This window comes from Convolutriloba macropyga, chromosome 11 (assembly GCF_964194025.1).
Source record: "Convolutriloba macropyga chromosome 11, txConMacr16.3, whole genome shotgun sequence".
NCBI classification, from domain to species: Eukaryota; Metazoa; Xenacoelomorpha; order Acoela; family Convolutidae; genus Convolutriloba; species Convolutriloba macropyga.
The window spans coordinates 39984864-40012416 of NC_134478.1; the positions used below are offsets into that span (position 1 = coordinate 39984864).

The 27553-nt window shown below is 36.1% G+C and overlaps 1 protein-coding gene across 2 annotated transcripts; it reads left to right on the top strand.

Annotated features, from left to right (window-relative positions):
- The first annotated feature begins 2736 nt into the window (after positions 1–2736).
- On the top strand, positions 2737–26167 carry LOC142350007 (uncharacterized). 2 transcript variants are annotated; one of them, XM_075401898.1, is made up of 4 exons: positions 2737–3239; positions 6052–6346; positions 16777–17007; positions 25338–26167. In XM_075401898.1, the coding sequence occupies exons 1-4, from the start codon at positions 3224–3226 to the stop codon at positions 25726–25728; spliced, it is 933 nt and encodes a 310-aa protein (XP_075258013.1). In that variant the 5' UTR covers positions 2737–3223; the 3' UTR covers positions 25729–26167. The 2 variants fall into 2 exon arrangements, with proteins under 2 accessions (XP_075258013.1, XP_075258014.1); XM_075401899.1 differs by lacking the exon at positions 2737–3239 and adding an exon at positions 3692–3844.
- The last annotated feature ends 1386 nt before the right edge of the window (positions 26168–27553 follow it).

Here is a 27553-nt window from a genome sequence, read left to right on the forward strand (position 1 = left end):
TGATGAAAAAAAATGATTTTGTATTTTTGAAAACGATTGCTGCCTATGATTCATCAACGAAATTGAAATTGAGTGCTGCAAGAATTCACAGTGATGTAATATTATAGAAGCGCCCTCAAAGTCAGAAACCAATATTAAACAATATTAATAAACGCACTATACCTTAGAACAGAGATGTTATCCTATCACACCAGAAGCTTCACGAAGTTTTGCTTGACTCTTTGATTAATAGAACTCAAATGATGTCAAGACTGTTCAGATAGTATTGTCGTCTCTTTGATGAATTACTTCTGTAGGGGCTCTAGGGGGACAGTTCTAGCCTGTGGCGCTGCTGTTTTAATCCCTGGCTTGCTTCAACCAACCAACAAAGCCAACCGTGCGACTACTGTTGCTCAAGGGCATAAACGAACGCTGAAGAGAACAGTTGGTTGACCATGCTGAGAATAACTGCGCAAAGTTTTTATACTGCGCAATTTAGCTTTCCTGTGAGAATGATTTTTCTTTGATATCCTTTGCGTGGTTTGTAATAATTGAGGTCTGAAGAACTGAAGGTGTCAGTACTGCTAAACAAGAAGTAGAAAGTCTAACCAATCAGATACCCCAGTGATTCTGGAACTTTTATCGTGTAATATCTGATAAGATGCTGATCAAAAAATTTTATCGTTTAAGATCTTATCTGGTCTAACACGATAAAAATTCAGCCCTACGTGAACTTTAATCTTGTGTGATCTGATAAGATACTTATCAGATCTTATAAGATAATAATTCAATTTTGACGAATTGATATCTTATAAGATCTGATAAGTATCTTATTAGATCTTTCACGATAAAAATTCACGTAGGGCAGAACTTTTTACCCTGTAAGAGCTGATAAGACATGTTTTAATGATTTCAAAATAACCATATAACGTAGTCAAGTTCCTATGAAAGTAAAAAAAATAATCGGTCAACTAACCAATTTTGAAACAAAAAAAATGTTCGTTGATTCTATTTTGGCGGCAGTTTTATTTGAATCATAACTAGGTAATATAACTAAACTTAGCAGTCCAAGATCGATTTGTTCTTTGAAGGAAATTTTTCAGCCTAGTTTGTTAACACCGCCTCAGAAAAAGCCTCTAACACTCTAATAACTTTTATCACGATATCATATAAGTCTCAAAAGACAACATAAAATAATTTTATTGCTCTTACACTTAAGTGTTGCATGCTGTAGCTTCTTGGTTACTACTTGTAAGCAACCGTGAATTGTCTTCAATATGAAGAACTTGTCATACTTAAAGAATTTTTATCGTATAAGATCTGATAAAAATCTTAACAAAATGATGAGTCATATTTTTCCGAATGTTTATCTGACAAGATCTGATAGGCTTCCAATAAGATCTTAGACGAGATGTTATCAGAACTGATAAAAATTTGTATCGTTTAAGACCTTATAAATTGTCTCACAAAGTCTTAGTCGGGCGACGCATAATCTTATAAGTACTTTTGTACTATATTTTGTACTTTTGTTCTTACAAATTTGTAAGAAATTTGTAAGATCTTACACGATAAAAAATCTCAAACGTCTGGGGCGGATTATGTTCTATAACAGCTAACGCGTGTTCACTCAAGTGGTTAATACATAGTTTTATCCTTCGAAAGTCAGAAAATTGCTTACTCTTAATCTATATTTTCCCATACAATTTGTAACTCTTTACTCAAGCGGTTAATAAGTAAGGCCACCGTAAACAAACATAGAACTAATGGCAAATGGTCCTATATCTATTTGAAATGAAAAATGAAAAACGCAGGGAAGAAAAACGATCAATAATTCTTGAGATCAACTAAAAAATATTTAAATTACTTTTGAGAATTATGTTGTTACGGATGCCACTATTCTGATACCTAAGTACGCTTTGAGTCTAATATAACATTCTGTTCATTTTGCAATTTAGTACATTTTTTGGTTTTTTAATACAGATTAACAGAGACGGGGAAGCAAGCTTTCGAAAACTCAATGATAATGACGCTCTCCTTGTGATTTTCACAAGCTCATTCTCAGCCGTTTCTGATTGTCGCAGTAGTCGAGTTTGAAACGGAAGCTATAAAAAAGAAAAAGCGTTCTGTTATTTCTGCAGATCAATAACAATAATAATAACAATAACTATAACGACCCTAATAATTAAGAGAAATTTTAACCTGATAAGACTTGTTTATTTGTGAAAGTTACCTTCCACGAGAAATTGTTCAAATACAAGTTTTTTTTTCAAAAAATAGCTGCTGCTATAAGGTGAGATAAAACTGTCTCTCTTGCCAAGCAAAAAAAATTCAGTTCTGAAAACAGAACAGCTTGTTGTGTGATGGCCTAAATTTTTGATGTCTCAATTAATTGTGGTATGTGAAAAGAATCAGAGCTCATTGCAGTACTAATCAAAAACAGGTTACTAGTACTAATCATTTCAGGAATTGTTTGCAGACTTTCATCACCGAATGCTTCAGGGCCTTCATTAAGAAAACGGGCAAAATTTTAGCTCAACCCTGAAATGCTTTTGTTTCAAAAATTTGTAACAGGTGATAAAAAATCTTCTTTAAATATGAGTTCGTTCATTCTAAATCCGCACAATTGTTTTGGGGGTTATGTTAATATGATTTATGGATTTCAAATTTGCCAGGAGGCGTACGCATTAAATTGACAGTAAACATTATTTGTGTCGTAAACACAATTCTAGACAAATTTAAATTCAACGCCGTCACTCTTTTTGTGCCGTTTTGCCGTGTAAAGAAACTATCTTCAGATTGCGTGTAAAATATAAGCTGTCATTAAGTTACACGGCTTCGAATCGTAAACTAATATTTAGCCAGGTTAATTACTGTTTATAATATACACCTACGCTAATTTTGATTGTGTATCTTATCTAAACTTTTGACATAATTTACTTTTATTTTATAAACTGAATTTTATCTTCGATTGTAGGTTAGAGGTTCACAAATCAACGCGAACTAAATTTGTAAGACCTTATATCCCATTTGACGAAAATTTCATAGCCTATTCAAGACTAAACTGATTGCGAGTTTACTGTAGTGTCATAAAATCTATACAAAAGAAGTTGAGTTGAATTAACTGTTCTCCACTTAAGTTTGTGCGATAGTCGTAAACAATTAAACTGAAAATATACAACCGAGAAATAACAAATTTACGAAATTTATCCGAAAACTGGCGTGAACTCTTCCAAGAAAGAAATACATGGATTTTGCTGCAGGTTAGTTTTAAACCTTTTGATTTGCTTAAATGATTTAGTTTATTTCCAATTCTCCAAGTTTTCCTTCGACTATCAAAAAAATACAGTAAAGGACTTAACATTACTGATATTAGATGCGCGTAAAAAGATCTATCTATTTAAATGACAAAGTTCTTTTTTCATTTTAATAAACTGATTGGATCATAAAACGTAAATCTTGGTTCACGGCTGATTATTGTTGTGATTATCATTTCAGTTCGAGTCATCAAAAGAATCTCTCGCAACGACCCATATGATAATGTGTTCGAGTTTACTGTAGTTCGATGTTGTATGTTTTTCAAAATACAAGTTGTATGACAAGTTGTATGTTTTTCAAAATGACAAATTTTTCCTTGTAATAGAAATTACAAACTGCCAATTAAATGCTCCGGTTTGTGTCACAAATTTGCAACAACTGTATCAACAATACAAAATCCTGTAAAAGTTCAATTATGTAGCTACAAATAACGTTCGCTATCTCGTTATCAGATATTGAGTATAAATAAATGAGAACTTGTTCGTTTATATCATTCACTTAAACGTATTTCAAGCGAACTCGCTCAACAGCAAAGCAATGGAAAATTCAGGTCAGTTAATATGGTTTTAATAGCAAAACGTTTTTTCTAGTTTTCTGTGCTATCCAGTTTCGACGCAAAACATGAATTTTGGAAGTTCTGTTGAAAATCTGTGATAACAATCAAGTTCCATTTAAACTATAGAAGAAATGATAAGAAATTGAAGAAAAATGAACATTCGTTGAGGTTTAGTTTTAACAGAATTTGTTTAGAGCAATAACTATTGTGGACATTTTTCCCTGAAAGTTTCAAAATAAATTTCTGCAGAATTTCAAAATAAATTTACTGAAAAGAACTTCAAATTAAATTTCTTTAACAGATACATTATCTCAATGCTCAATAATAACTTATGTGCTTCTGGCTTACAAATAAAACTTTTTTTGATATGCGATTTTCGCAAGTTAATTTTATTTAGTGAGATTAGATAATGTGATTATAAAATCTTGTAGGTAATTTTTCTTTAGATAAAACGACTTGGAAATAATTGATTTGCGTCCGTATTGACTCCGGGAACAGAAAAAAATAATCATTAGTTTTTTTACAACGCAAAACGTACATTCGGCCCTTTTCGGCCGGTTTGACAACACTGACAATACCTCGTCACATTAATACACGATTTTCTTCACTTTTTTCTACGGTCTTGCATTCAAGTAACGTACAGCTATTTTCAGTTTTCAGTTTTATTAAAAATGATCTAAAACATTTTATGAAACTATTTTTTTTATTTTCACCTTATGAGTTCCACCAAACCAACAACGTGCCTTTTTATCCGCAATTAGAAAAGTGAAAAATTTTTGTCCACTTAATAATCAATTTAATTTTTTCTATTTCTGCATAATTGGCACTTTGTTAGCATTTTGTGTTCGACGATAGCTGAAAGACACAAATTGTGGATGAATGTGTCAGATATTTCTCAATCTAAACTAAGTTTGCCGCACTCTAATCGTTAATTAGAACTCTGATTTTAAAATGTGGTTTGTTAATTACCCCAACAGATTTAAGCGAATTTGCTTTTTTTGACAGTGGAAAAAATAGTGGACTGGCATTGAAAGACTTGGCAAAAAGAATAAACTTCTCCATAAAACACATTCAAAACAATTTCTTTCAAGCAATTGGGACCGAGAGATTGCTAGTAGATTTTTTGGGAAGCCATGGGAAGATTAAAAACTTCTTAGAAAAAAATGAAAAAGCTATAAGTGAACGAAAAAACTTTGCTCGCTCTTGAAATAATTTGTCACACCTCAATTCCACTTTACTCGAAGGAAACGGTATGAAGAAATAGCTATGAACAAAATAGCGTCACTCCAATGTTCCGAACGCAACTACAAAATTTAACGCATGTTCTTTGTTGTTTTCCCTATTTCCATTTCTTCAAAAAATATATAGATTAGAATACTTTTCTTCAACTTGGTAAAAAACGATTTTGAGGTTCATTGGAAAACTTTTCCTGTGATATTTTAAATCAAAAATAGTAAACTTAAATGGAGTACGGTATCTTTGAGTTGAAGTCTTCAGCCTCATAGATTTCTGCATTAAAACTGTGAAATTGAAATACTTTCTATACAAAACGAGGTCTAATAACTAATGAAACTTATTTTGTTAGATAGCTTGCTAAAAAATTATCTTTTTGACATGCACAAAAATTCAATTCGGGTCATTGTTTATTGTCAAACAAGCTCAAAAATGTTTATATTTCCATATTTATAGCCATACAAAATATGATTTTCAGTACTTTATTGTGTTCTAATCTTTCTTAATTGTATGTTATCCTTGACTATTTTTAACCAGTGAGATAAGTATTTGATATGGTACTTGGCAAGTCTATAGCGAGCTAGATTGAAACTTTCATTAACTCAGTGATCAGAGGGTTTGCTTAATTTACACCGCAAAACCCACTGAAAAATAAACGAATTTGGCTAATCTATCGGGTTTTTTTACGGTCCGTGTTTTAAGATCAGAGTTATAATTAAATAATAGAGTACGCCGAAACTGAGAAAATTAGGAAAATGAGTCGAAGGAAGTAGCGTATTAAACTTTTAAACTCTTGTTGTGGTATTATAGTCAAAAGCTTAGAGTACTTGCCGCACAGACATAAAAGACTTAACTTAACATCTTAAAATCTTCCAAGAATTTTGCGACATTGATGCAAATCTGGCAAGATTTTCGAAAGATTTCAAAAGATTTCTTTACTAAAGTGTAAATTGATCCTTTTTGAATAGGCTACCCGGCAGCTTCAGCTGACATACCAGCATTCAGTGAGCAGTTTTACACGAATATAATCACAGAGGAAGATATTACTTCTGCCTTTGCTGATCACGTCATCGATGAGAGCTGTTGCTGCTTCAAACCCGACAACCCAGCGAATGATACTTCAATTAAGGAGTTCACCACGTATTTCCTGTTGAGGTACGAGTTACTGAGCTATGTGGAAGAGCGTTCATTCGAAACCAGGAGGGAGCCAATTCCTGGACTTTATTACAACCCGTTGCAACACCTGAACAGATATCCAGACAAGTAATAAATATTCGATTGTAAATCTTTGGATTGTTGAGTTTTCAGATTTTTTTCCACGGTGTAGATCTTTTTCCATTTATTATTAACCTAAAACTATGAATTTCAGTTTTTTCATTTATTTTTCATATTATAAAGAAAACTATATATAAAAAAATTTAAGTCACATCGTGGTACCATAGATTGATTAAAGATTCACAGATTATAGTGGTCGTTACTTCGGGTAGGTCTATTGCCATCTTTTTTCTTCATTTGTTTTGTAAAGCAAGCCTTTTAAAACTCCACTCTCATGGGAATGTGTGATTCATTGCCAGGGAATGCCAGATTGTGCCCTCTTATTGAGCAATTAATGAAGGCTCTTATTATTTTATTACCCCACCTTTAAGAAGACTAAACAAAGTTCCTATCTCTCCTCTCATTGAGGTGCTTAAGCGATTGAAAAAGCCAGGTTATCACATCTCTGGTGTTAAAAACCATTTTGTCCTATCAAATTCAAAGCATGCTTCAGCAAGTTTTTGAAATGTCGCCATCTGCGCCCGGGTCGAGGTCTTTAATGAAAATTATGTTAGAAATTCGTTGACATCCGGTAAAAGAAAATTTATTTCTGCGTGTAAATCTTACATTATTATCCACTTGATAAGCTGAAATTTCAAGAAATTTATTCTATATTTTCAACGCCTTTCAACACATAAAGCGGATACTTTTATAAAAAACTTTTTGTTCGGATTTTTTTTCTCAGCGTCTGTCAAAACCTTCGAGCATGATCTTTCCATGGGTGGGCCAAGCGAGTTTTTTCATCAGCCTGCTTTTTGCAAATTTGTAATTTTTCATTTTTCTGCTTCTCTACGTGCAGTTGCATCAACTGAGTAGTCCCACTTAAAAAATGGAACACTGCCAAAGGGCTTATCAAGTCAACACTTATGATAAAGCAATTATTGCAGCTGGAGTATTTTACCACATAAGTTGATTGAATGAAACCAGGTAGCTAAAGTGTAGTTTTCCTCCTCCCATTAGCCAGGTTGAAAGTGTGCCGCTTTTGAGATGTTCTCTTTTTCGGAAAAATGAGTTATTAGTTTTTATAAAAAAGATATGCTTATTTTTTATTGATTAGTGGCTCTTCAGAGTTTCAGAAGATGAAGGAACCTACATGCTGATTATGCTATCAGCCATAACGAGCAATGAAAATTCGCTTACAATTTTTTGGAAGGAATGTGCTTGATAGGAATGTGCATGGAAGGAATGTGCTTGGATTGAATGTGCTTGGAAAATGATACAAGTGATGTGCTGAAATTGCTGAAATCAGGATTTTTTAAAGCTCTGGATATACACAGAAGATATGTTGAAAAAGTGAACTGAATTTTTGTTAGAAACGAGTTGAGAGTTCCTCGAAATATTTTTTTATTCAGCTCATTCAGCGCATGAAACTAAACTTTGCACACATCCAACCTATTTCTTAGACATTTTCAGCTCATTCAGCGCTTTTCTTATAGAATTTCTGCTGACAATCGCTCACATCTCGACTCGGTCAGTGCAAGAAATAGAAATGCAAGAAAATTCTATAGACATTGCAATAAGTTGACTTCCATAAACTTTCGGAATTTTCTCATTTACAAGTTGAGTTTTCTAAGCATTGTCAAATGGCTCTGCAGAAATCAATGTGACGTTTTGGTTAACATCTCAGACTGCTACGCTGATCTCAATAAACGCTAGAAGTTGCCAGTGACTTGAACCTGAGTCGCGTAACCTATACATATAATTGCTCTGACCTTTAAACTGAATAGCTGATTGATTTTAGTAAATAGCAGTATAGTCGTAAAAGGTTATTTACGGATAATGGTTGAAGCAGTAAAGCTAATACGAATCAGTTATGTTGTGGCTGAGCTTACTAACTCAATTACCAAATTAAATAGCGCTTCAAGGCCATTTCAAGCATTAAAGACAGAATCGCATGACAACCGAAATTTAATGCTACATTCTATCGAAGCCATACGGATTTGTGCACTTTGCTCAACTTTTACATTTAGCAATTTTTATTAGTACGTAATTGTCATTCATGAAGTTAAACTGAAACTCAAACTCGAACTACGCCATTATTTCCACGTATTCAAGTGTACACAATCACACAAATTTAGCTCAAACGGAGCAAGAGATGCCCAACTTGGTAAGCCAGATTCGTTGAATTTTGCTATTTTTATACCAATTCAGAGAGTGAGGCGCACCGTATACGGCATCCCGAACCCCAAACTCAGTGTATTCAGATAATCTTAAGACATAGTAATCTACAAACAATCAGAGAAGCAATTTTGACATGTACGGCAGTATAAGTAAAGCTTGAAAAACTACCGCGAATCAGTTGGAACTCGTTAATTTTGTCTTTTTAAACTGACATACAGTGCGTATTGCAGCACACTTTCTTGAGCGGTAAATTATTTGTTATCGTGTCTTGTTTCTGTAGATCATATTAGTGATTGTACAGTTTTAACTTTACTTTGACTTGAGAAAAGAGAATTAACTTTGATATTCTCAAAACTTTCTCTCTGAGGAACGAAGTTCTTAAGTTAGAGAAACTTTGTGCAAAGGCAAAAAGTCAGTTTTCTTACTGGCTTTAACCAAGCTTACTCTAGTTCAACATTGGTGTTATTGAAACCAATTGAGAGACTTGCTAGCATTAAATTTTTTATTGTTGTTCAGTTACAAAACAGTATTTCTGACTTTTTTTGCAATCTTTGGGATAGAAAACTGAAACTTTGCAAGACTATAGAAAAGTTATAGAGATACACTTTGTTGGAATTAAAGTCCCCAAATTCGGTTTATAAGTTGAGTTATTAACCAAAAATCAACAAAAGTTTGATTGTTTCAATTTTATTTATTTTGTAATTCTGAGAGACAAGTTTGTTATACAGCAAAACTGAGCAATTAGTTATCAAGAGTAATTGAGTAACAAGTAATGCAACGGCAATCTACAGTATAGCGGATAATACAGTTCCCAAATTTAAATGCAAAAACACAATATCCGGACAGATTTGAAACCGCTGAAACGAACTGGGCGGTGTAAAGTTTTCCTTGACTTTAATAGGAGAGCAGCCGTTACATTTTGTCCGCCAACCCGGAGAGTGGAAGGCAATTTGCTGTCCAATCTTATGAGGAGAGTGCCAAAGCCTTCCCCCCCCCCCAAAGAAAATCAAACGAATCAACAGCGCAACGCCAGTGAGGCAGAGCGAAAAGTGCGAGTGCAATTCACAAAACACGTTGAAGAGTTGACATCGCTTAAAAAGAATAAGCAGAGCAAACAGCAACTACGCAATTCGATCACAACCAGCAAAGAGGAGCTTCAATCAACAGCTCAAAGGTACCACAAGAAGTTCCAAGATTTAGTGGAATAAGTTAACACTAAAACGGGGACTGGCTACAAAATAATTGAAGATTCAGATCGACCCAACAAACTAATGGTCCTCTACCAACAGACTGTTCACCTTCTAGAAGAAGAAAAACCCAAGCAACTGCAACTTCGAATCAAGCTTGTGCCCTATCAAGCTAATTTCGTTGAAGAAGATCTGAAAGAAGCAACAAAGTGCAAAGCAAGTTCGGACTATCATTGGCTTGCATATATAAGCAAAGGCACGCAACCAGCAATGAATGCAGAGCAAAGCAACACAACCCAAGCAGCGACCGACAGCGGGAGCAATAACAACTACCCAACGGACAACCCAGATGCTCAAACAATGCAAAATGGAGCAACAGCAAGCGGCCAAGATACGAAGAATGTTTCAGAAACATCTTCAGCAAAGCAAAAGCGAGAAGAAAGGATGAAGAAATTCGATATCGAGTTCGAAACCAAGATGCAACTGGAGCAGGCACGGTTCGAGTGGAGGAATCTAGAGCTGGAAATGCAAATGAAATAACTGGAATGCAAGCATCAGCTACTGGAGGAAGAGCGTGAGCCAGAGCGCAAAGTGAAGAGAACAGCATTAGAGAATGATGATGTTTGTTCCCAATCAACTGGTGCTCGAGACAAATCACCCTTCAACTGGACCCCAAAGAAGACAGATGTCTCAGGTCTCAGACTGGGCCAGCAGGATCGACAACTTTCTAACACCAGAACGATCAACAGTTCGCTTCGAAGCAACCCCTGAAGTGAACAGACACAGTCATTTCTCACGGTATCGCAATTCACGAGACCGTTCCTCATATGTTGAAGACCGAGACGTTACCTCCGGAGCTGGTCTACGATACAACAGTGGCTATTCAGGTAATAGTAACCTACCAAAGCTGAAGTTGAACAACTTCGACGGAAACCCTCTCGTATGGCCAGAGTGGTCTAGTATGTTCATTGCTACAGTGGATCAACGACCAATACCAGACTTAGAGAAGATGAGCCATCTGAAGACTCTACTGACAGGCAAGGCAAGGTCAGCAATCTCTGGAATGGTCTATTCTGGACAGTTCTATGGTGCTGCATGGAGCATTCTGGAGAGGAAATTTGGAAGGCCTCATGTGATTATTGATGCACAACTGGAGAGTCTTCGCAAAGCAAGTCAGTTGAAACCTCATGACTCATCAGGTCTGATCAGTTTCTCAGTTATTGTTTCGAACTTTGTGAATGTGCTCAAAGTGTACAAGCAGATTGGTGATCTACAATCAAGCTCGACACTGTATATGGCAGTAGATAAACTACCTCAAGTTCTCAAAGAGAAGTGGTGGTTCTATGTTGATCATAAAGATGAGGATTGGCCTGATCGGATTATGTTTAAAAATGGCTATCCAGGATAGCATTCGTGCACGAAGGGTTTTCGGCTTTCAAGGGAGAGCGAAGAGAAGAAGACCGAAAAGGCACAAATAGAGACAAACGGTTCTCGAAAACACCGAACTTCAATGCAAGTTCGAACGTGAAAGAAACAAAGGAAATGCAAAGTGATCACTGTCCGCTAGCTGATGGCACTCATAAAATATGGAACTGTCCCCAATTCAAGAACATGAGTGTGAATGACCGGTACGCAGCAGTGAGGAAGCAACGCTTTTATTACAGATGTCTAGGCAAAGGACATGCAATCAAAGATTGTAAAGTCAATGCGAGTGGCATCAATGGATGCATCAAGAAGCACAACCGACTGCTAAACTCAGAAAACCAAACGGACGAGCGCAAACACGCCGTCAACGTAAGCGCAGCAACAATCAACCAGAGTAACGACGTTACTAGCTTTCTTCAGATAGTTCCTGTCTCAATACAGAGCTGTGGCAACAGGCTGAACACATATGCTTTCCTCGATAGTGGTTCAACGGTTTCATTCATCGATCAAAGTGTTCAAGAGAAGTTACGAGCCCAAGGCACCGATGTCACGCTCAACATAGCTGGCATACATGGAACAAAGAACCTGAAGACAGAAAAGGTTCCTCTCAAAATAAAGGGACTACATTCAAAGGTGCATTCAATCGAAGCGTTTGCATACCCGTCAAAATCCTTGGGAAACACAGACTACAACTACAGCAACTACATTTCGCCGTTCTAACAGAGCTAGGATGGGTCGTCGGTGGACCCATGACGGGCAAAAGAAGACAAAATGTTTGTCATTTTGCCTTCACTGAAGATGTGAAAGTGGCTGAGAATATCAAAACCTGGTGGGACAGAGAAACTTATGCTTCCAAAATCAATGTTGTCAGTCAGTCAAAATCTGAAATGCAGGCACAGAAGATGCCAGAAAGTACGAAGAAGTTTGCAGGTGAGCGGTACGCAGTGGAAATACTGTGGAGTGAACCAGAGCCAAACCTACCGAACAACTACAGCTCAGCCTTGGGTCAGCTTCACTCATTGGAGCGAAGATTACAAAGAGACCCAAACTTGAAAATTTTGTGTCAATAGTCAATAAATACAGATGTAGAAAAAGGATTCGTAAAGATATTGGATGAGTCCGAAGTGAAAGGCACCTTCGGGAAAGAATGGTATTTGCCACACCATCCTGTGTTGAACCCGAACAAGCCAGGCAAACTAAGACGTATTTTCAATGCTGCCTTAAAGTACAAAGAAGTATGCCTAAATGATAAGCTGCTAGCAGGACCTGATCTGCTACACGGGTCGATTGGAACAATATTCAGATTCCATGAAGGACTAATAGCCCTGACAGCTGACATGGAATCGATGTTTCTACAAGTGCAAGTTACCGAACAGGATAGAAGCTGCTTGAGGTTTTTATGGCGTCCAAGAACTATCGAATCTGTTCAGATATATGAATATCAGCGCCACACGTTTGGAGCTAAGAGTGTCTCCAACTTGTGCAAACTATGCTCTGAAGCGAGTTGGACTGGACAACTAAGAAAAGTATCCAATTGCTGCAAAGACCACACAATACAACTTCTACATGGACGATTTCTTCAAATCAGTAGAAACCGTTGAAGAAGCAATTGAGGTCTTCATTCAACTACAACCTCTTCTCTCGCAACATGGATTTGAACTGAAGAAGTGGATTAGCAACAATGATGCAGTCACCGAAGCATTCCCAGAAGACCTGAAATCAATCAGCAACACGAAACAAGTCGATGTGGAATCCAATAGAGAGGGATCCTCAATGCTAGGACTACAATGGACCGTTTTTAATGACAGTCTTCAAGTATGCAGAGGTACAAACAAGGAATTTGAAGCACCTATAACCCAGAGAAAGATTTTGTCATTGGTAACTTCAGTATTCGACCCGATCGGATTGTTTGCTCCGTTCAGTGTCCACATGAGACAACTTCTGAAAGGCATCTGAACTAAGAATGGGCAATATTGGGACAACGAAGTGGAGCCTGGTTACGAAGCAGAATTCCTGAGATAGAAAGAACAATTTCCAATAGCGGCTGAAACAAGCATCGATAGAAGGTACTTCAACAGAGAGAGGGATATAACCGAACTTCATGTGTTTGCTGACGCATCTGAAGACACGATGTGTGCAGTGTCCTATCTACGTTCACAACCAAAAGAAAACTCAGTTGACTGAGCATTGGTCATTGGAAAATGCAGAGTGGCACCGATGAGGCAACTTTCAATACCGCGATTGGAATTGCAAGCGGCAGTCATGGCAGTGAGGTTGAAAGAACAGATAGTCAAGGAACATGAAATGAAGATAAGTAGTTGCAGTTTTTGGTCATACTCAATTACGGTATTGCAGTGGATACACAGTTGCCATCGTAAGCAACAAGTGTTTGTGGCCAATCGAGTGGCTGAGATACTAGATAAAACTGATGTTTCACAGTGGAAACATGTGAGCGGTATCAACAACCCAGCGGACATTGGCACCAGAGCAGTCAACATTGAAGAACTCAAGAGAATTGAGTGCCTCACTGGGCCGGCCTGGTTGAAACGACCAGAAAGCAAGTGGCCAGAGCAAGTGAACCTAATCTTTGCATCAGATGAAGAGAATATACCCTCATCAGGCTTCATGATACAGGCTGAAGAGAAGAAAGCTGTTTTTCATTGGGAACGATTCAGTAACTTCAACAGACTAGTAAAAGCAGTGGCATACGTACAGCGAGCATTAAACAAACACAAACCAGCAACACTTGTAGTCAGCATTGAAGAAAGAGAAAAAGCAAAAGCAACAATCTTCAAACTACTACAGAGAGAAATGTTTGGTGAAGAGATAAAATCTCTGAAAGCTGGAAAGGAAATTCAAAAAGTCGGCAAAATTGTACAGTTCTCAACCTTCCTAGATGAAGAGGGACTTATTCGAGCCAAAGGCAGAATAGGCAAAAGTCAATTGGACTTTAATGCAAGGCATCCAATTTTGCTACACTGGGAACATCATGCCGTTGAATTATTCTTCCGAAACGAGCACAAGGACAATCAACATTAAGGCACTGAGCATGTAAGAAACATTGTTCAGCAGAAGATGTAGATCCTAGGTATACGGAACGCCTTAAGATCAGTCAAGAACAAGTGCGTTAGCTGCAGAAAGGGCAGAGTGCAAACGATAGCACCAGTAATGGCAGATCTACCCGAAGAGCGGTTAGATGCTTCAACAGCCTTCACAAATGTTGGAGTTGACTACTTTGGCCCTTTCATTGTGAAGGTTGGGCGCAGAAACGAAAAGCGATGGTGTTTTTTCTTTACTTGTCTAACTATGAGAGCGGTGCATATAGAAATGGTACCCAAGTTGGACACAGATAGTTGTCTCAATGCAAAAATGAGATTTATTGCTCGGAGAGGCAGACCGAATACGCTCATCAGCGACAATAGGACAATTTTTGTTAGAACTGAACGAGAGTTTGCAGAGTACGTTGCGGCATGGAACAAAGAAGGGATAGAAGAACATCTAGTTCAACGAGGAATCAGATGGAAGTTCAACCCACGCGCAGCACCTCACCTCGGAGGAGTATGGGAACGGTTGGTGAGAAGTTGCAAGAAAGCAATGTATGCAATGTTGGGGAACAGATCCATCACAGAGGACGTTCTCTCAACTACGATATATATTGTTGACTCCAGTCAGTTCTGATGTTAATGACTTAGAAGCATCGACCCCCAATCAATTCTTGCTTGGCAACAAGAACGTTTGCCTACCTTATCTACCATACGCAGAAGAATTTGTTGACCATCGAAAGCTCTTTCGACAAACTCAAGCATATGCAAATCTCATATGGGACAGATTTCGGAAAGAATGTCTGCCAACTCTGAATAATCGACAAAAATTGCGATCTACGTCGAACGAAATCCTTAAAGAAGGCGATCTCATTTGGTTGATCTAAGACAGCGATAAGCGTGGATATTACAGTCTAGTCGAGCTACGGAGACCATCGATGGGTCTGGCGGAGTATTTCGATCAGCGATAGTCCGAACAAACGACGGAGTGTACAAGAGACCAGTAGTGAAGCTCGCCCCAGTACTACCTGGAAAAGATGTTTTCGCGATAGAAAACAGGGCCGGCGATGTTGTGGTTGGGCTTACTAATTCAATCGCCATATTGAATAGCGCTTCAAGGCCATTTCAAGCATTAAAGCCAGAATAGATTGACAAGCGAATTTAATGCTACATTCTATCTAAGCCATACGGATTTGTCCACTTTGCTCAACATTTATATTTAGCAATCAGTAATGGTACGTAATCGTCATTCATGAAGTCAAACTGAAACTAAAAATCGAGCTATGGTATTATTGCCACGTATTCAAGTGGTCACAATCACACAAATTTAGCTCAAACGGAGCAAGAGATACCCAACTTGGTAAGCCAGATTCGATGAATTTTGTGACTTTTATACCAATTCAGAGAGTGCGGGGCACCTTATACAGTATCCCGAACCCCAAACTCAGTGTATTCAGAGAATCTTACGACATAGTAATCTCAAACAATCAGAGATGCATTTTTGACATCTACGGCAGTATAAGTAGAGCTTGAAAAAATACCGCAAACCAGTTGAAACTCGTTAATTTTGTCTTATTAAACTGACATACAGTGCGTAATGCAGCACAATTTCTTGAGCGGTAAATTATTTGTTATCGTGTCTTGTTTCTGTAGATCGTATTAGTGATTGTACAGTTTTAACTTTACTTTGACTTTCGAAAAGAGAATTAACTTTGATATTCTCAAAGCTTTATTTCTGAGGAACGAAGTTCCTAAGTAAGAGAAACTTTGTGCAAAGGCATAAAGTCAGTTTCTGTTACTGGCTTTCAACCTACTCTAGTTCAACATTGGTGTTATTGAAACCAATAGAGAGACTTGCTAACATTAAAGTTAGAAAATTTGTTATTGTTGTTCAGTTACAAAACAGTATTTCTGACTGTTTTTGCAATCTTTGGGATAGAAAACTGAAACTTTGCAAGTCTATAGCCAAGTTATAGGGCTACCAAGTTATAGGGCTATAGTTGTCGGAATTAGAATCCGCAAATTCGGTTAATAAGTTGAGTTATTAACAAAAAAACAACAAAAGTTTGATTGTTTCAATTTGATTTATTTTGTTATTCTGAGAGAGACAAGTTTGTTATACAGCAAAGCTGAGCAATTAGTTATCAAGAGTAATTGAGTAACAAGTAATGCAATGGTAATGTACAGTATAGTAGATAATACATTTCACAAAAGTTAACTGCAAAAACACAATATCCGGACAGATTTGAAACCGCTGAAAAGAACTGGGCGGTGTAAAGTTTACCTTGACTTTGATAGGAGAGCAGCCGTTGCAAGTTATGCAATATTTTTTCCTTCGAACATGTATAAATTGGATTATAAACAAAGGATTGAACAGTTACAAACCAATTGACAATTTGGGTCTTTCCCCATTAAAGCCCCTACGAAAATGTATCTCTCATTTATGGTACTTTTGCGGTAGGTGATGGGGCTATGCGTTACATGATCGCTAGGCTGGGGTGGGAAAGAGCTGACAAATTAACTCACTTAATGTCTTGTGAAAAATTAAAATGAACTTTAGCCCAAAACCTATCAATTCAATTATCTCAAGATTGAAATGTTGCAGTAACTTGTGGGCCTACGATTTGCGACCCGAGCAGGAGTGGTGGAAGGGGGATAAAACGACACCCGAAGTAGGGAGGACATACGAGAGGTGCCAGCCATGTGATGGAAGGGGGAGGGATGAATGTTTCTTCTGTAATGGGAGTGGGAACAATGAGGAGGGGGGTCAATGCTTCCAATGTGGTGGGAGGGGGTACAAGGAGTGCTTCTCATGTCGGGGTGTTGGAATGCGCAGGTACTTCAAATTATGCAGTAAAAGATCAGACGCGAAACGTGTAAAACTCCTTTTGCTTTTAAAATGTGAACGTCTGAACAAAAACTTATTACCAGCCATATTAACAGCCATAGTTTTTGTGACTAACACGCAAGAATATTTGATTTCGAAAACTCATCTTTAAAGAAATCATGGTCCAAATTACATTTTTTCAACTTTTTTGCAAGTGATGAATCTAAGCAGGCAAAATTTTTTCAGTTAAATTTTGACGACATGCAAATGAGCGCTCTATTGTAAATAATATTTTTTTAAAATATGATCGTTCCATGCCTAAACGCTTTTTCTTGCCCGAGGAATTCAATATTAACGCAAGACTCACCATATGTTAATCGCGTCAAACAAAATTTCGTATTCTGGTGCAAAAAGCACCATAAAAAATGCAAGCATCTTGTCTAAACTTACACCAACAATTTAACTTTAACCATTACAATTTACCAACCTCATCCTACCAACTTAGCAACAGCAACAATGCGATGTGAAGAGAAAGTTTAGATGTGGCGAATAGTGAGTCCTGATCGTCTCGGATTAAGTTTTATGTTGGTGCAGAAAACACAGATGACGCACGCACTCAATCCTCATCGGAGCAGTATCATCGTGGATTCACAGGTAAGAATATTTTTCTCAATAATTGTACACGGCATACTTCTGTGCTAATTAAGCCCGTGTTTAAGCTCGTCTTAAATAAATGGCCCAGAAAAAGTCACACAATTAAGTCTAAATCAAAATAAATGTCGCACACAATAAAGCAGAAAAAAAACAAATATGCCGACAATTTTGTCACCAGGCCAGAATTGGTATGATACCGTTCCTGTAGCTTCTCAGAAGATATAAGTTTTTCTAGAAACCAGGAGCCTGAAAGCAAAAAGTTACCTTTGCCAAAACTATCAAAATGTATCAAAACTCGCCCCCTTTTTGCTCAAGTTTGACCTAATTTACGTGGTCTCTAGGCAATTTACTCAAAAATTACACTAATGTTAATAACTTTTACCAAAAAAATGCACACTTTTGAATTTTATCAACAATTGTCCAATTTTTAACCAGTTATTCAACAATAACTCAAAAATTACTCCAATAGGCCTCACAATAACAACTTTGGCCTCACATCACTAAAATTATACAATTGCTACCAAATTTTTGAACAATTACCCTAATTCACTCAAACTTTATCCCTTTATACCCAATTTGACCCAAATTTTGCCTCATTTTCACCACATAAAACTATCATTTATCAACAAATACTTCAATTCTAACCAATTTTAAACTGATTTATCCTTAATCTCACAATGTTACCAGGTTTAGAACCAATTCACCAACTATCTTTTCAATTTTACGCAATTTGACCATTTTCTTCCGTTTAACCAAAACTTATCGTTTAACCAAAACTTATCGAAATACGCCCAATGATTTCCTTGTTTACCCAAAATTTTACATCATAACAAAATCAACTGAGCTCTCAGGTAACCTTGGTAACATATGTTCATTTTTCTTTTTATTGGCTGGATAAAATTATTTTGATGGATGTAGTAGTCATACAAATTAATCAAACTGTATTGTTATTTAGGCTGTGTTTAAACACAGTTTTTGAAATTCTCAGTCATACCTAATAACAAATTTTCTAACTTTTTAAATACAATTTTGCTGATATTGATTTGTGTATTTTGAGTATATCAATATAGTTTCCTTGATTAGTCAAACAACTATTTACTGAAAAATGACAAGATTATCAAAAAGTTGTCACGTTTACGCCATAGTATTGCCATAGATACGCCATGTTATCATTTAATTATGTCACATTCTAATCAATATTTCGTCATAAGTAAATCACAATCACGTTATAGTTTTCCCATAGTTCTGAATAATTAAATCAAAAGATTTGCATTTTTGGTTGTGTTTGTTTGGAAAAAAAACCATTCTGGTTTAACAGAATTAGTGAACTTCTTTTTGTTCTTTACAGCAAAATATAGATAACCTTGTTTTCATTTTCACTTTTATTGTAATGATTCTTTAAAAATTTGGCATTTGAAAGCAAATGATTATATCACAGTTTTTTGTTTTTATCGGACAATTAGAAGTTAACTGGATCACGAAGAAGAATTTTTCAGTTGTTGCTTACCGATTGTATTGAACTACAATACGAACAAAATTTAAATCATAAAATTTCTCAAAGTGCTCCAAATTTTGCCAGATGATGCAAATTTGCATCGGCACATTGTTCTCTGGCTCGCTGGCATGTTTCTTGTCTGATACTTAAAAAAAGTTTTCCTGTGAAATGTGCCAATTACCACTTTCAACTTATTGCCGAATTTTCATCGTAAACGAATCAAAAACAACAGTCAGCTTCTGTCACCTCAAAAACCAGTTAGAAATTTCTACTAAGATCTCCTGGCCTCACAGTGAAAATGAAACAATGAAACCTTCTTTTTAAAACTTAGTCTGGAATTTGTCCAGAAAAAAAGTGCACAACTTAAATTTAATCGAACTCAGCCAAAAAGCTGCCATTAATAAAGACGGTTTTTATATACAACGAATTATCCAGATAAGCGAAACTTTAATTGATTTTTGTTCCCTGAAAATTGAAAAAACTCTCATGAACCTTAACTCTATTACGCAGTTGACAACCACTTGAAATTCAAAACTGAGAAGTGAATCGAATATACCAAAACTAAGTAATCATCACCCAAAAACGAAAAAAACTTTTGTTATGCTACGAAGTAGCTTTGTCGTGCTTCTTGCTCGAATTACTGTTGGTTGTTCCACTCAAAAATACCACCAGTTTTGCATCTGAGTCCGTACCAAAATAATTTGTGTTTGTTTTATTCATTAGAGGTAAGTGTTATAAGTAATAAGTAAATCACAATCACGTTATAGTTTTCCCATAGTTCGTCATAAGTAAATCACAATCACGTTATAGTTTTCCCATAGTTCTGAATAATTAAATCAAAAGATTTGCATTTTTGGTTGTGTTTGTTTGGAAAAAAAACCATTCTGGTTTAACAGAATTAGTGAACTTCTTTTTGTTCTTTACAGCAAAATATAGATAACCTTGTTTTCATTTTCACTTTTATTGTAATGATTCTTTAAAAATTTGGCATTTAAAAGCAAATGATTATATCACAGTTTTTTGTTTTTATCGGCCAATTAGAAGTTAACTGGATCACGAAGAAGAACTTTTCAGTTGTTGCTTACCGATTGTATTGAACTACAATACGAACAAAATTTAAATCATAAAATTTCTCAAAGTGCTCCAAATTTTGCCAGATGATGCAAATTTGCATCGGCACATTGTTCTCTGGCTCGCTGGCATGTTTCTTGTCTGATACTTAAAAAAAGTTTTCCTGTGAAATGTGCCAATTACCACTTTCAACTTATTGCCGAATTTTCATCGTAAACGAATCAAAAACAACAGTCAGCTTCTGTTACCTCAAAAACCAGTTAAAAATTTCTACTAAGATCTCCTGGCCTCACAGTGAAAATGAAACAATGAAACCTTCTTTTTAAAACTTAGACTGGAATTTGTCCAGAAAAAAAGTGCACAACTTAAATTTAATCGAACTCAGCGAAAAAGCTGCCATTAATAAAGACGGTTTTTATATACAACGAATTATCCAGATAAGCGAAATTTTAATTGATTTTTGTTCCCTGAAAATTGAAAAAACTCTCATGAACCTTAACTCTATTACGCAGTTGACAACCACTTGAAATTCAAAACTGAGAAGTGAATCGAATATACCAAAACTAAGTAATCATTACCCAAAAACTTTTGTTATGCTACGAAGTAGTTTTTTGTCGTGCTTCTTGCTCGAATTACTGTTGGTTGTTCCACTCAAAAATACCACCAGTTTTGCATCTGAGTCCGTACCAAAATAATTTGTGTTTGTTTTATTCATTAGAGGTAAGTGTTAACGCATATTTTACTATTCGGTAATCAACCTCAATTGTTTGCTGAACTTAATCGTCGTTATTTCTCAAAAGGAGTCTACAAAACATCCTTATTTATATACTAAAATTCGTATAAAGTGTACAGTGGACACTAACAAGATCATTTTTGACCACAAATTGCTGTTACGGACATGATCTCTTTTTTCATAGATCAAATAATTTGGTAGTGCATATTTGAAGTTATTTCAATGAAACAAATAGAATCACGTTTTATACCCTACTTCACGCTATCAGATGCCAAAAACAGATATTTGATAGGCAGGAAAGTCATTAACTATTTGCACTAATACTAATTGTTTTCCCTTTGCCTTGAGTTCGATTTGGAATCAATAGTTGTGCACAAAAATGAGTTAACATCATTGACCATATATCGGAAATTATGACACCATTAGTACTATATGAGTTTCCGATCTACTATATGAGTTGACATTGTCTGCGCAGCAAATATCTACAAGGGCTAGTCCTAGTTTATGTATCGTGCTTCCCTAAAACAGCAGCTGAAGAAAAAGATTTGTATGAACGAGAAAAAATAAATGACTTCGCGCTGGAATGGTATAGAAGATCATACACATTCGGCAGTCAGTTGCGTTGAAAGACATTAACAAAACTTCCAGAACGGCAGACATAGATGTGAGTTTAAATTGTTATCATAATTGAAAGAAGATATTAAGAACTATTACGGTACTTATCCTCAATTTGAATTCAACAGCTCCCCATGTGAATGAAAACCCATAAAAAAGTATCTTCTAAGTTTTCTACTGATCGAAAAAAATAATGCTGTCCTCCAGTCACTCTCATAGTGAAAAATTATTAAGAATGGTTACTGTTCGAATGCATTTTTGGACATTTTGATTTGGTTGGTTGGAAAATTTCCTTGGATAGCTCACTGAGGGTTTATGGAGCGAGCTACGAAACATTTTTCATCGTCCTCTTTCAGAGTCTTGACAGTAGTTAAAAATCAAATGTACCTCAACTGCAACTTTTTTACAGTTTGGAAGGCGTGGAAGGCTACGGTGCATCCAGTCAGCTACGATACGTTCAAAAAACTGAACAACAAAATTATGGTAGACTTCGTTTTTCTTCTTTTCTAAATTTGAAAGAAGTTTGTCATGAAAATTGGAAGCTGATTTTGAGAAAATTGGGCGCAGATTTTGGAAGCAGTTTTGAAAAATCTGATCCCCAAGAAACTTCCCTAAAGCGCAGAATAATACCGGTAACCACCAAATGTTTGGAAAAATTTGCTTCCAAATTTCATGACAAACTTCTTTCAAATTTAGAAAAGAACAAAAACGAAGTCTGTTTTTTGAAAAGTTTATAGAGAAACATCGCCTGATAAATCCCAAGATATGAATGAAAACAGACAAAACCCAATCTTTATTCCTATGTACGTGCCATTAGTTTGGCGTATGTTCACTCAAACTGTTCGTAAATATGTACTTATTTCAAAAACATTTATCAAAATAGGCTCTACCTAACCTGAATGGATACGTATCATCTGGCATACCGTTGCAAATAGGCTGTCAGCCAAAAACCAAATCTGTGCTTTAAAAAATCAGTTGATTTTCCTTGGTAAAATAAAAGAGATAAAGTTTTTGAGTCTGAATACGCAGTGCCTTTCAAGTTTTAAATCACTTGGCTGATACAATGCAAAACGTAAAACTTGATCATTAGTTATGACTTATCTTGATTAAATCAAAATTTTCTCCAAATATTGTTCTACCGAGAAATCCAGTAATCATAAAATGGCGCTGCAAGTAAATGCGAACCTACGGGAACAATGGGTCGTGCCAAAATAAATTGGAAGCTTAAGCAAATAGTCAGAATATTCGGTACAATAAAAAATGAAAACGTTTGAACTGTTAAAGCGGTAACCAGTAAACTGAAAAACAATGAATCGGAACTGTAACCTTTATTCACTTGGTAAAATGTCGCACGAACTGTAAATTGATGGCGAACAAAGCGACGAAATGATCAAAAAGACCGAAGAAGTCATATTCAAAAAAGTACTCCAAAACACAGGCAGGCTGGCTGGCAGGCAGGCTGGCTACTACAGAGACAAAAACAGAACCTTTTAAGAAGTATAAAAGCATTTAACCACCACAAATTACATCAAACAGTCGAAAATAAAAGAGGGTGAAAGAGGTGCTGAAACAGACAAGAACCAGGAGCTAAAATTTGGAACTCTAAAAACCAACCAATACATGAAAATGTTTACAGTTGCGGACTCAAATATATCTTCGAACATCAATAATCTGCACAGCGAGAAATCAGAATTACACACTATCTCTTACAATTGGACATTCTGAAAAAAGACGAAGAATCACTAAATACGAACGAAAACAACCGTGAAACCAATTGAAACAACAATTCTACCGAGAAACCGCATAATCAGGGTCCCCTAGAAAACCACACAATTTAGATCACAAGAAAACCAACGGGAAAACTCAACAGTATACAGAAGACAGCGCAATCGAAAAGCTCACTTAAACCGAAACCTACGATAACTTGAAGAATATTGGGGTTGAGTTATAGTTGCAAATATACAAAGTGATTACGTACAACTATGCCGACGTAATACTATGCCGACGTTTAAGAGTGCCGAAATTGAAACTTATTTCAAGAGTGCCGAAATCATGAAAAGAGTCTTTATGTGAATTCAAGAGCATCTAAAGTAAATTTAAAAAACTTTTACGGTACGCTGATCACATGTTCGGTTGTGAATTCATATCAAGTCCCACGGAACGCTGAGGCATGGCCATTGCCCGCAATTACTTTTGTTTACTTAATGTTTGTCTTCGTCCAGTTTTCTCTTTCTAATAATCAATAAGTTTTATTAGAATGCCGAAATTGGTTCTCGATTGTGATTGGCCGATAATTTTTTGCGTCATCTCAGTAAAATGACGTGATTGGTTAAGAAATTTATCCAGATAAAAATTGAATAAGTTTTCGGCACTCTTAAAATCGGCATAGTATTACGTCGGCATAGTTGAACGTCACCATACAAAGTAAATACCGTGTTAGACACAGGATGTTCCATCAATGTGAACAAGGGAAAATGTAAATTTTCTAACCAACAGCTGAACAACCTAGTTAGTCAAGTTATGCGAACGGCAATTCATAGATTTTAACCTCCAACCGATGAGTTTTCATCACAGCCAAACTTTTGTCACAGAAAATTTTGAAACAACTACCAAACTATTAAAATGGTGGATAATGGAACATAACGCTACATCAATAAAAAGGGGTTAGACAACATAGAACATCTGAAAATAACAGTATTACAACAACACCAAAAATAAGTCATACATTTGATCCAACCGTGCAATTTCGAAGCTGGTCTACTCCGACTAAAGCTAAGGAATTACCACTACGAACTCTTTAACAATACAACAGCAAAAAAGTTTAAGTATCACATAAAACTAAAATACAACTACAGACCAGTACAAAGAAAATGTGGGGTAGTTTTATCAATACATTTATAACTCAAAATAAAAACTGACTTGATTAAAATTGTTGCTGAAGCAACAGTGGCCCGAGAAAAAGGGGAGGAGTACCAATTTAAAAATCCCGTGGTTGCAAACCACAAATGTCATGATCAAGGCTAATAGAAAAGATAGACGCTTTTTCGATAAAAACAAGAACTAGAATTCAGATGTCAGAGCTCTTATAAGCAAAATGCATTTATTGACTACATATGAAGATGAAGTCATTCGTTACTCTTAGCTCCTGTCTGAATTGAATTTGAAAGTATTTTTCAAACTTTTTCTCATTTTACACCGGTTTTCTCCGACCAAATAAAAATTGGTTTTAATACACGTCTTCCGCCGGTTTTGAGTTTACCCAGCTATGCTTTTCTTTAATTTCTCAAGAAACATGACATCATGAATAATTTTTTCCGGGCCTAGTACGCTTTTCCCAGAGAAACTCTCAAAAAACCAACAAAACTGTTCTTACAAGCCGCATCTTTTGAGGTCATATTTAACTTTTAAAAATTGACTTATAAAAAAAATTCCGATGAGGAAAATTTAGTCAAACACTTGAATTATTACTGAAGAAATGCTTCAAAACACCTTTTAGAGTTTTCAATGGTTATGTGAAATTAGCTCTTATGCTGCCAATCGATGGCATTTAGTGAAAAAAACTAGAAAAATGCGCCTTTGTTCGGGCTATTCAGTTGTTCAACCCCCCCCCCCCCCCCCACGATAGAATCTGATTTATTCAATGAGGTTATCCGCTCTAAGCTTAAGTTGTTACTGCCCTTCCCCTACCTCGACGTCCTTGAAAGATTCATAGTCTTTTTTATATGTTTGTCCCCCGTCAGTTAATTTTCAAAATTTTGATAATCTTTATAGCGTAGTGCACGAAGTGAAGGCGGAATACAAAATCAAAGATGACTATCACTTCGAGGGCAAAGACGTGGATGTTCCAGAAGGCAAATTGGAAGACGTCACCGGAATCTCCCTCTTCAACTTCGAAAGCTACCCCCCAATAGCCCCAATGCCCAACTATGCGGAATCGGCGACCTTGAACGAAGCTGCCATGAAGCTGTTAAAGGAGCACTATGACAAATACATGATGAAAAATCAGGAATCTAAGCGGGTTTTGAAACAAAAGCACTCCTTGATGTCGATTCCAGTTACTAAAGCTGATGTTGTTTACAAAGAGAAAGATCTAGTTGTATGGATTTATGGATCGGAGCGGAAAGTTAGATGCACTGGACTCAGCACTTGTTCTATTTTATAGCTTCATTTGCGTCAAATAATTAGCAAAATTAGCTGTATCCCAGGGTGAGATGTGCGTTAATGATCAGACAACTAAAAAACGAGCACAATACTCTAGTCAAAGTCTGCCTAGAAATCTATCGTTAACTAGCTGAGTATTGTCTGGATGGGTTTCATAACTAACGCAGACCTCAACCTGGGTTTTTAGTGAAACTGGTTGCTTGAAATCTTGATTGACTATCAATAAAGAAAAGGTCTCAGTTGGTAACCTATCCTAAACTATCCCTAGAACCCTCCATCCATGTGAATGTCATGTTTCAGCAAATGAGGGTATACGAGAGCTTCAAACAATCATGGTCTTTACTCTGGATTATTGATGAAGTTTATATAATTTTAATAATAGTTTAAAAAATTTTGATTAGGCAAATTAAAAGGGAAATAATTAATTTTTACTCCAGTGACAGTTTTTGTTGATTAAATAAAGTCATCTGTAGGACACAATTTCTGAAAAAAAATTCAGCTTTTTGTCCAAGATCCGGCCATTTCTGTTTAAATGTGATATATGTTATTATGCGTTGATAGAAGATGCATTGATATTAATTATTCGGTACAACAAACTCACCTAAACTAGTTTTTGCTGAAAATATGTGTAATTTCAAAAATTTTTCATTCTTTTGAAATGAGGTTGAATTGTGCTCATTTTCATAACTTTGGGCGCTGCGGTCAATGAATTGCCTCTCTTCACCAAAATATTTATTAAAATTGCGGCGACTGCTCTGAATGAGAAAAAAAAACTACCTATTGACTTTTCTGTTACATAAAATAGTCGCTTTAGAAAACGATAAAAACAATTGAGAAATTTACACTAGTTCTGTAAAGACAATACTGTGCCCAAACGGAGGGTTTTTTGGATCTAGAGAGAGGGAGCATTACATTGCAAAAAGCACATTTGCTGTAGTATATACACTCGGCTCGTCACTAATTTATGCATGTATTTTAAGTACATGTATAAAGACCAGGAAAGAAAGCGAGCACGAAAAATCCGACAATCTAAAATTTGGGTATTTAGGTCGCACGCTTTCGCTTTTTACAGTGCGCGAATACTAACGACAAATGAGATTGATTCTAATTCTATGATCTCGTCGCCAACTCTAATCAAGTCCTTTGAGTTTGGGGGGATTAGTCGCAAATTTTTGCAGTGCTATTCTCACTAGAATTCAAAAAACAATGAAATGAGAGTAGAGTAAGCAAAGATTGTTCAAATAACTATTGGCTCTAAATTACAACTGTTTTTCAAATCAAATCACAAAGTCAGAATGTGAGTCGTGAAACGTTAAATCAAATGTAATGACGTGCCTTTTGAACCCGAATGACGAAGAATACCGCAAAACTTCTGACAAGGTAATATAACAGAGTGGAGAAAAATTGTCTTTGTCCTGAACCTTTGAATTTAGAACTTCTTTCCGTGGCAAAAACTCCCAGAAACAATCATTGTGTCCTTGAATGCCTACTATTTACTACTTACTAGTTTACTATCTATCACCTACTCCCTTCCTACCTATAACCTACTACCCTCCTACTCATGAACTACTACCTAATACCTTCTCGCAAATACCTCTTATCTACCAGCTACTAAAAATTTCCCATTGCTTCCCAACTAGAACCAACTATAAACTATCTTCTAACCACTACCGACAACCAAACACCTGTTTGACAAATAGATTTAATGTACGATCTATATATACAATTTTCTGTTTAAATTTAATCAAAAAAATTTGTTGCATTATAGAACTTGTAATAAGTTTATTACAAGTTCGGATAAAAGGAGTTCGGAAAACCTTTTGCAG